The sequence below is a fragment of the Podarcis raffonei genome, chromosome 3 (genome assembly GCF_027172205.1).
Source record: "Podarcis raffonei isolate rPodRaf1 chromosome 3, rPodRaf1.pri, whole genome shotgun sequence".
In the NCBI taxonomy this organism is placed as follows: Eukaryota; Metazoa; Chordata; class Lepidosauria; order Squamata; family Lacertidae; genus Podarcis; species Podarcis raffonei.
This window is the reverse complement of record NC_070604.1, coordinates 113,755,792-113,765,924: the sequence shown is the minus strand read 5'-3', so window position 1 is coordinate 113,765,924 and position 10,133 is coordinate 113,755,792. Positions and strand designations below refer to the sequence as shown.

The 10,133-nt window shown below is 45.5% G+C and overlaps 1 protein-coding gene across 6 annotated transcripts in view; it reads right to left on the bottom strand.

Moving 5' to 3' along the window:
• Positions 1 to 835: 835 nt before the first annotated feature.
• Positions 836 to 10,133, bottom strand: part of CCDC85A (coiled-coil domain containing 85A) — a 144,755-nt gene continuing 135,457 nt past the window's right edge. For 4 of the 6 annotated variants that reach the window (XM_053383678.1, XM_053383677.1, XM_053383679.1 and 1 more), the window contains one exon: positions 836 to 5,189. In XM_053383678.1, coding sequence (XP_053239653.1) covers positions 5,100 to 5,189 — 90 coding nt within the window. In that variant the 3' untranslated portion in view covers positions 836 to 5,099. The remainder of the gene's footprint in view (positions 5,190 to 10,133) is intronic. The other 2 variants (XR_008329775.1, XR_008329774.1) reach the window with 2 other exon arrangements.

The following is a 10,133-nucleotide window of genomic DNA, read 5'->3' as shown; positions in this document are numbered from 1 at the left end:
GTACCACTGTATAATGAATAAAATACTGTATTTTTTGCTCTATAAGACTCACTTTTTCCCTCCTAAAAAGTAAGGGGAAATGTGTGTGCGTCTTATGGAGCGAATGCAGGCTGCGCAGCTATCCCAGAAGTCAGAACAGCAAGAGGGATTGCTGCTTTCTCTGCGCAGCGATCCCTCTTGCTGTTCTGGCTTCTGGGATTCAGAATATATTTTTTTCTTGTTTTCCTCCTCCAAAAACTAGGTGCGTCTTATGGTCTGGTGCGTCTTATAGAGCGAAAAATACGGTAGCTTTGGGGCTTTAACAAAAGAGGGGGGAAGTGGCGTGCAAGTTTAATAAAAACAAAAAAAAAATTTCTTCCAGTAGCACCTTAAAGACCAACTAAGTTAGTTCTTGGTATGAGCTTTCGTGTGCATGCACACTTCTTCAGAAAGCTCATACCAAGAACTAACTTAGTTGGTCTTTAAGGTGCTACTGGAAGAAAAAAAAATTTTTGTTTTGACTATGGCAGACCAACACGGCTACCTATATGTAAGTTTAATAAAGTTACAGTAATGGCTTGAAGGCTTTTAAGTGAAAATTGATAGAGGAATAAAAGGGCAAGCAAAAGTTGGGTGTCCACACAGACGTTGGCAGCGTCAGTGAGTTGACTGATTATGTTTGCAATGATTCTCAGCCACTCTGCGAGTTTCCAGGGCCGAAGAGTATGGTACAAACGCTGCAAATAAACAATCAAACAGATAACACTTTTAATTAAAAATAAATAAAAGTGGAGTTGTTTTTCCACGACCCACCTTAGGCTGAGTCCAGTGCCAAAATCAAGCAAGCAAATGAACGTGAGATTAAATAATTTATTACCGTTGCTAAGATGGAACACACAATGCCTGGCACCCCCATTATATGGTGAATTGTAAAAAAATAGCTTTAATACAGTATCAAAATTTACATACGCGTCGTGGCAAAAGACCAGCATCACTCAAATTAGCGGCCGCAGGGCGTGGCTGGGACCCAAAGAACCAGAAAACTGGATCCAAACTCTCATGGGATTGTGGGGGTTTGAGGTTTCGGACTTTTCTTCCTCGAACAGCACCTCCACCTGCCCCATCAGCAAGCTACTTCTACAGCCAAAGGGCGTTTTCCAAGCAGTTTGCAATATGGGATTGGGAAGGACAGCTCTTCAATGAAAAATAGTCAGACAACCTCCCTGGACAAACTCAAAAACAGCTCTTTGGATCCAGCCCATTGACTGCAAGCACAATTTCTTTTGAGGGTTTCTTTTCTTTTCGCCGTTTGTTCCTCGCACGATTATAGGAATACAACAATTTAAAGAGAAATAGCCGAAGTGGTGGTTTTCATTAGCATGACGTCGTTAAAAAGGGGGGGAAAGGAAAAAATTAGCAAAGCGACCGAGCCACTGAAACAAATCAATCCCTTTGTGATTTCTTCTTCTTCTTCCTTCTAGAAAAGGGGTAGCAAATTTACGCTTGCGCTACCATGTATAGGGCGAAAGGGTTGCACCGACACAGCGCCGCCACATTCCACGACCCACAGATCAATAACACAACATGTAACAAAGCCCATTTGGCGAGAAGATGATATAAGCTTGGGGAACCCAATCTCATTAATCAAGGGGGAGGGGAACCCAAAAACTTGGGAATTGTTGCATTCCTATGTTTGCCTTGGTTTTGTTTTGTTTGCTTTTTTGCTTTAAATACTCAGCTATGGTTAGAAAGTCAAAGCAACAGCATCTATTCACAAGCCTGTTGCACATTCATACGAGAAACTGTTGCTGCATTTTGAGATATACACAAAATAGCTATCAGAGCTGAATACACACAATCTAATGGCATATGGAGGGGGTGGGGAAATGGGGGGGGGGAGAGAGAGAAATGTCAGCGTAAGCCCACCCAGGTCCAGAAACTCAGGCACAACGGACAACCTTGGATGAAGGAAGGACATGCTTTTGAGAATATTCAACGTTTCCTTTGAAAAAAATGCGACCGTCAGCAACAAAAGCTTTCTTCTTCGTCTTCTTATTCTCATAAATACAGCGCTACCTTGATAAGCTCTTATAGACTCCTGTGAAGCAAAATATTTGTGTGGTCAAGGAAATGGATGAAGGAAGTCACTCAGTACTCAAAAAGGACCCCCGGCAGGATTTGGCAGAGTGGAGGCTTCAAATATTTAATTCTAAAGCCCGCGTCACCAGTAAAGAAGCGTTTGGGAAGGAGTGTGTTTTTCAACAGGTTTGAGGCTTGGTTCGTTGTGCTCTCTGACGTCACAACTCAACTCAGGGCTCTGCAACAGCGCAGTAGAAGACAGCACCAGGAAACCAGGAACATCCAGCACGGACAATTGTTATTTAGGTGTTGTAGACAGCTTCTACGTGGCACAGAAAAATGGGTTCATATGTTGGGAGTCAAGGTGGCTGGGGAGACCCAGGCAGCATTCTAAAGCTAACAGCTGTGATGTCATCTACATGGGAGCATACTTACTATGTCATAATAAGGAGTCAGGACTAGGGGAGGGGAGGAATTTGTTCACTCCACATGCGGGAGCCAACTAACCTGTCCCAGGCCTCCTAGAGCTTTGTGCGACCTGGAACACAGCCATGCGGTTCAACTCGCACGCTCTGTTTTTGGTTGTCTGCTCTGCGTGGGTCCAAACTATCTAGGATCTAGCCTCAAGTTAATATGGATCAGGCCTTTTAGAGGGTTCCAGGCCTGAAAGCCCAAAACCTGCTGGAATTGATGGGTTGCAAATCACATGCGCACGCACACATCCAGCTAAGTTGCCAGAGGGTCGAACCAGGATCTTGGACCTCAGATGCTTCCATGCACACCTGGTGCATTCAGAACAGCTGGCCACCGTGGAAGCTGAACTTCTCAGGGTGCATCATTCCATGGGGTTGGACTTCCCAGGATGCACCACATTTCTGCTGGAATAAGAGCTCTGATGAAGCTTATGCCCCGGAGACCTCAAACTAGGTCCTCTCCACTGCCTTTGGCCACTCAGATTACTCATCAAAAGCAGTAAGAGCAACGTGATTTCCCAGAAGTACTGGCTGCTTCCCCTACATCCTGAGTAGCTGGCCACTTCAGCACCACTAAGGTCTACTTGCCCTAAAGACACCGAGCATTCAGTGCCTTAAAACACTTCATAAGATCTTCAGGCCACAAATTTAGTCCTCCCTTTGTTCCTTCCCCTGGTAATGCAAGCAGAGAGGCAGCAAGGAGGACCCCACAGAGTCCCAGACACCAGGGTCTGGTGCAGAATCATCAATATGTGCCAGGGTCTTAAGGGCCAGATCCAAGACTAGCAGAAAGCAGCACCATGACTTCCATAAGTGCAATGGGGCTTCCCCCCCCCTCTACTCCCCATGCACTCCTCAAGTTGGTTCTGGGGTGGGGGTCAGGAGAACCCCTCAAACAGTGCACCGGAGCAGGAAAAGGGGAACATTCTGCCTCCCAAACTGAAATGTTTGCCCTGATGGAATGATTGTCATAATGCTACAATGACTTCCACCCCAAGTTGTAATCTAGAACAGGGTTTCCTAAACTTGGGTCTCCAGCTGTTTTTGGACTACAATTCCCATCTTCCCTCGCTAGCAAGACCAGTGGTCAGGGATGATGGGAACTGTAGTCCAAAAACAGCTGGAGACCCAAGTTTGGGAAAGCCTGATCTAGAATCAAGGTTAATTTTCTGGACAGCATCCATGAAATTAACTTGGATGCTCTGTATAATGTATGAGCAGGTATGTGCAATCCTCACGAGAAGCTGGAAACTGGGGCTCTTTGGATCTGGAAATTAGCATCTGGCTAGCGTGAAAAGCCTAGCACAGCCTTTCTCAACCTGTGGGTCCCCAGATGTTGTTGAACTACAACTCCCATCACCCCTAGCTAGCTAGGCCAGAGCTCAGGGATGATGGGAGTTGTAGTCCAACAACATCTGGGGACCCACAGGTTGAGAACCGCTGGCCTAGCAAGTGAATTCAGCAGAATTCTACATCCCCTCGCCAGCTTCTGTTCTACCCTGGTGAACTTCTGGAAGCCAAAACTCTAGAAGTCCTCCATTGTCTTTGCTTCATCTCTCTTCCTCCAATGGGCCTCCCTCGCACAACCCTCTCCTACTTTTTTGGACTGCCTCTTTGGCTTGTGCCTGGTAAAACACAGAACATACCTGATCCCATATCAGACTCCCTAATATCGCACTACTGCCACCTAGCAACTAGGCTCCTGATCTTTGCTGGGAGACTGCCCATCCATCAGCCCAGCTCCTTGATCTATCTGGTCTCTCAGAGAGGGAATTCCTGCTCTTTACAAGACAGACTCATCGCTGCTCCATTCCTGGGGTTGCCTCAGCATTGGCCTTCAAGCTTAAGAGAGGAATGCCTTCTCTTAAGAGGAGAAATGCCACCTCTTCGGAAGACATTTGCCAAAACGAATGAAAACAAATGAATTCTTTTTGTTTCGGGTGTGGGGAGGCTGTTTTAGTGCTGTTGCTTACTTTGCTACACTACTGGCTGGTTAGGAGACTTGAAGGTCTTATATTTAGCACCTCAGAATGCAATTACTCTACAAAGGAAAGTGTTTCAGCTGCAATCTGCCTAAGCACCATATTAACTAACATATTTTTTTTAACACACCCTGGTGTACAGCTACCAGGAGAACCTAACTGTCCAAACTGGGATGGCCAAAAGGCACAGTTTGTAGGTATCTTTCCAATCTGGTGAAAAGCTCCTGGGGAAACGTCACAGGAAGGCCGACACATTAAACACTTCTTCCATGGGGGTTCTCCTCCAGCAGCAGATTTTAACAGCCTTTGGAATTATCAGCTGGTACCTCCTGGTCGTATACACTGTAAATGCTCATGGCAGAAGCAGAGTTGGATTAGTCAGAATATATATTGAGTGTGATGAGATCCGGATACTTTTCGCCAAAGTCCTTGCAGGAACAGAGGGAGTGGGGAGAGCAATCCAGTTTCCAGAGGTGATCACAGAGCATGAATGAAGTTGTCTCATTGTTAGGAAAGAGGTTGCTTTGACAAGACTAAATCCAACAGTAGCTGAAATTGTTCCTTTGTTCCTTAAAAAAATATCCATTCACATAGGCCCTTTGTACTGGTTTCCAGACAAGTGTTGCCTAATTCCAGGACACGAGCCGACAGCATCGCCAAGTTTCCTCCACACAACCTGAAAACAGAAAGAGAAAAGCATGTCAGTAGATTTCGCCAGAAACCAGCAATTAGTCACACAACCCTACACATTCTAAACAGATGCTTACTAGCCTTCTTCGCACATCATGGTAAACAAAACCGTGGCTCACTGGATCGGCACAGACATGATGGTTCCTGAAGAGAAGAACACATCCACTTTGCTCCTTCCTGACCCTTTTACCAAATTGCAGCATCAGCATTTGACTTAGTGTGCTGTCCAAACTGGAAATTGTGGTCAAGGGCTCTCTGTTTGGAAACTGTGTATGTACAGCTACTCACACAGAGTCAATTAAGGTTTGGCAGAAAGCCAGAAGGCAATCTGAAGGAGTAAGTCTGCCTGGTGATAACAGAGACATGCAGACAGCTCCCTGATTGGTCAAGCTCTTTCAAGGGAATGATAATTAATGGGATAATTCTGTTATCCCGCTTAATCAAACGATCCCCTCCAAGCAGTTTACGTAAGTGCCATAAGAAAATACAAATAGAATCGATAAGATTTTGAAAACCAGCAGACCTAATGGAATTATCAAAACACGGATAAAATGCGTAATAAAATTACATGTCTGGTTAGGCTTAGCTAAATGAAATGTGCTTGGAAAATGTTTAGCGAGCTTTCAAGTTTTGTTTTGTTTTTCACCACAGCAGCATACACATTCATTAAATAATTATTTTAATAACAATACCAAGAAAGAAGAAGCTGCCACAGATTATTATTTTAGCATGAAGGCTAATTTTTCAGGTGACTTCTGCATCAGCCTGGCTACGGACAAGTGGTTCTTAGATTCAGTGACCATTCTTCCCATATAACCATTTGACTTAAGCAGAGACCCAACTGTATTATCATGTTGACATTGGTGTTCTGACATGTAACAGAACCAATAAAAGCTTCCTAGATCTGATCAACTCATTTTTGATGTTCACCAGGCATAGAAAGTCTATTTACCACATGGGCTGTGAGGTGTCAGAACATCCGAATAACCAGCTAGCACACCGAAGGAAAACCAACCTGTGACTGCTTATCCTTCTCAGTCACACCTACAATTTAAAAAAATAATGGAGAGGAATGCAGATCTGCACAGACTATCTGCAAAACATCTTACCGAGACCTATTACTAAATGTACCATACGCGAATCTAATGCGCACCTCGATTTTCAAAACCTTGAAACCAAAAAAGTACTTGCTGGCGAATGGAAATATGCCATCGAATGTAATGCGCACCCTAATTTTCATGATGTGATTTGGCCAAAGAAGGTGCGCATTGCATTCAAGTAAATGTGGCACAACAGCAGCTCTGGGAAATGATGCGATCCATGTTCTCCACTGGTGACCACCCATGTTTGTGTAGGTGGTGGTAGAGAGGAATAATAATAATAATAATAATAATAATAATAATAATAATAATAATAATATTTTTTATTTATACCCCGCCCTCCCCAGCCCAGGCCAGGCTCAGGGCACTAACAAGCAATAATAAAAACAAGTTGAATGAATACAACTTAAAAACAAGATTAAAATGCAACATTAAAATATTGAAACATTAAAATATTAAAATGCAGCCTCATCACAGAAGGAGAAAGGAAAAAGTAAGAGGGGGAGGGAATCAAATTGGCTCCAAGCCAAAGGCCAGGTGGAACAACTCTGTCTTACAGGCCCTGTGGTAAGAAATCAGATCCTGTAGGGCCCTGGTCTCATGAGGCAGAGCATTCCACCAGGCGGGAGCCAGTCTTAAAAAGGCCCTGGCTCTGGTTGAGGCTAATCTAATTTCCTTAGGGCCCGGGACCTCTAGAGTGTTGCTATTTATGGACCTTAAGGTCCTCCGTGGGGCATACCGGGAGAGGCGGTCCCGTAGGTACGAGGGTCCTAGGCTGTGAAGGGCTTTAAAGGTCAAAACCAGAACCTTAAATCTGACCCTGTACTCCACCGGGAGCCAGTGCAGCTGGAAAAGCACTGGGTGAATATGCTCCCATGGCAGAGACCCTGTGAGGAGCCTCGCTGCAGCATTCTGCACCCGCTGGAGTTTCTGGGACAGCTTCAAGGGCAGCCCCGTGTAGAGTGAATTACAGTAGTCAAGCCAGGAGGTGACCGTCGCATGGATCACTGTAGACAGGTACATTGCTACCTGTACTTGTACATTGATGTCTGCCCATGTGGCAATATGGACATTAAAGACAAAGGAACATTTACTGCCACTAGTAATATCATCCATGGGGTTTTGCCCTTATTGACAGAACATTGAAGAACAAGGTTTCCAAGCATCTTCCTTTTCTGTGCAACAGGTATATTCGCTGAGATTCTGTGCTATTTCATGTCCCTCTTTTCCATTTTTTTGCAGAAATAAAAGGCTGCCTTTCTCGCACTCATCCGTAAAAATAGCAAGCAGCAAACCTCACATTTTGTTGCTAGGGTATCCATGCTTAGCTGAGTGTCTTTTCAAAAAGTGCTCATTATCTAAGTGCATCTCCCAACGATCCGTTTTCTGCTCAATGAGCAACAGAAAATATTTACCCAGCAGATAATGTTGATGCGGCAAGGAAGTGAGAGCTGACATTTTCAATTGCCTTTATTTCCAGGGGAAATAATGACCTCTAGCTGATATGAAGGGACACACGGAATAAAAACTGAGTTTGCAGATTGAAGGGCAGCTGCTGCTGCGATGAGAAAATTACATTGGTTTCTACCAACTTCCCCAGTACCTGCGAACATGGCAACGATTGTACTTAGATCCTAAAATTGCTTCCATGGTCAGACGTCCGAGAAACGGCACTTCCAAGCAATTAACTATCGCCGTACAACTTCCATGCACGATGCGGAGACACCAATATTTTCTGCCAAAAAATACATTAGCCTGTGGACGACAAGCCTCCTATTATGTGTTCCTTTCCCACCCGCATTCCACATCGCAAAGTGAGTCCCAAAATATTTTGATCCAAGGAGCTCTGCATTGGGGGAGATTATCGAAAGTGGGAGGGAGCAGGGGCGCCAGCTAAAGGGGATGGAAGGGGCTTTCAGACCCCTCAATATTTCTAGGCAGGGGACTGAGTGTTGGATCAAGCCAAGTCATAGGAATTGGCCACCCTCCAGGTGCCCGGCTTGAATCCTTGTTGACCTCCCTGTCTGCGACTCCCGGCAAGATCAGGCGAGATCTCAATCGGCGATCCTTCTCAACGTGAGAAGAACACACCACTCCTCCCCTACCATCCCCAGGGAGGGGAGAGAGACAGACAGAAATGTATTTACATGCCTTTATTTCTGTCATTCCAGCAGTACAGAGAAAACATGACTGCTCTCTCTCATCACTAACAGCAGAGAGAGAAAAACTCCTCCCATGTACTTCCAGTACAGATCATGTGACACTCTGAGCTAACATCCGGTGCTCAGTACACAGAATAGACTGTCCCTTTGTTCCCACGCTACAGTCCCATTTATCAACATCCTGTTTGGCTTTCCAGCCACCTGGAGCTCGCTGCAGCATTGCTCCTTTTTCGTAACACTGAGCCCCCCCACCCAATACTGAGGGGGCCACCATCCCTCAACGCCCCTGGGTGAGTGCTCACCCTCTGAGTGGGAGGTGTGGAGGGTGATTTTCACCCTCTGTGCTCCCCGCCATGACTGCCAGAGCACCTTCCCAGAAGGGCGATCCTCAAATGTGAACTGGGGCAGGGGCATCACACATGTGACATCATGCACCTACAACAGCCCCCCCCCCCGAATGTTGGGCCCAACTCTGCACACCTGCGAGGGACCTTTCTTCTCGGCACTCAGCCTGATCAGATTTCCCAAACTGAGGTCAACTCATGTACAGTGGTACCTCGGGTTACATATGCTTCAGGTTACAGACGCTTCAGGTTACAGACTCCATTAACCCAGAAATAGTACCTTGGGTTTAAGAACTTTGCTTCAGGATGAGAACAGAAATTGTGTTCCAGCGGCATGGCAGCAGCAGGAGGCCCCATTAGCTAAAGTGGTACTTCAGGTTAAGAAGAGTTTCAGGTTAAGAACGGACCTCCGGAACGAATTAAGTACTTAACCCAAGGTACCACTGTAAATCAGGCTTTTAATGCGGCTATTTGGCAGTGAGATAAAAGTAAGGAAAAAGTAAAGGGACCCCTGACCATTACGTCCAGTCGTGACCGACTCTGGGGTTGTGGAGTTCATCTCACTTTATTGGCCGAGGGAGCCAGCACACAGCTTCCGGCTCATGTGGCCAGCATGACTAAGCCGCTTCTGGCGAACCAGAGCAGCGCACGGAAACGCCGTTTACCTTCCCGCCGGAGCGGTACCTATTTATCTAATTGCACTTTGACATGCTTTCGAACTGCTAGATTGGCAGGAGCTGGGACCGAGCAACGGGAGCTCACCCCATCGCTGGGATTCGAACCGCCAACCTTCCGATCAGCAAGTCCTAGGCTCTGTGGTTTAACCCACAGCGACACCTGCGTCCCTTCTGAGATAAAAGTAGCAGACAACAAATATTTTTGGGTGCATCACTGCCCTATAATATTGGTATTTTGAAGCATTTTGGTTTTCTACATTCTTAAGCTGTGGTCTTAAATTATGGACCAGCTACATATCCTGGTTGACAGATGGATATATCAAAAAGTACTCGGGGTCACGCTGAACTGTGATGCTTCTGTCACAAATGTCTAAATGGAGACGAAAGTACCAGACGGTTCTTACTCCTGCTACGTTCCTTCTGCTCCAGCCTGCCTTCCATGCAAGGTGAATTTACAACAATCTTAGCTGACCTCAGCACTGCAAGGCTCACATTCACGTAAAGTCAATAAATTCCACCGTACAGGAGAATCAAAGGATAATTGGTTTCATTTGCATGTTAAAATACTTCCAAGGCATATTGTCAGCATTTTAAAAAATTCATAACATTTCTCTGAATATGATTTCGAGCTTCGAAGAGAGAATACA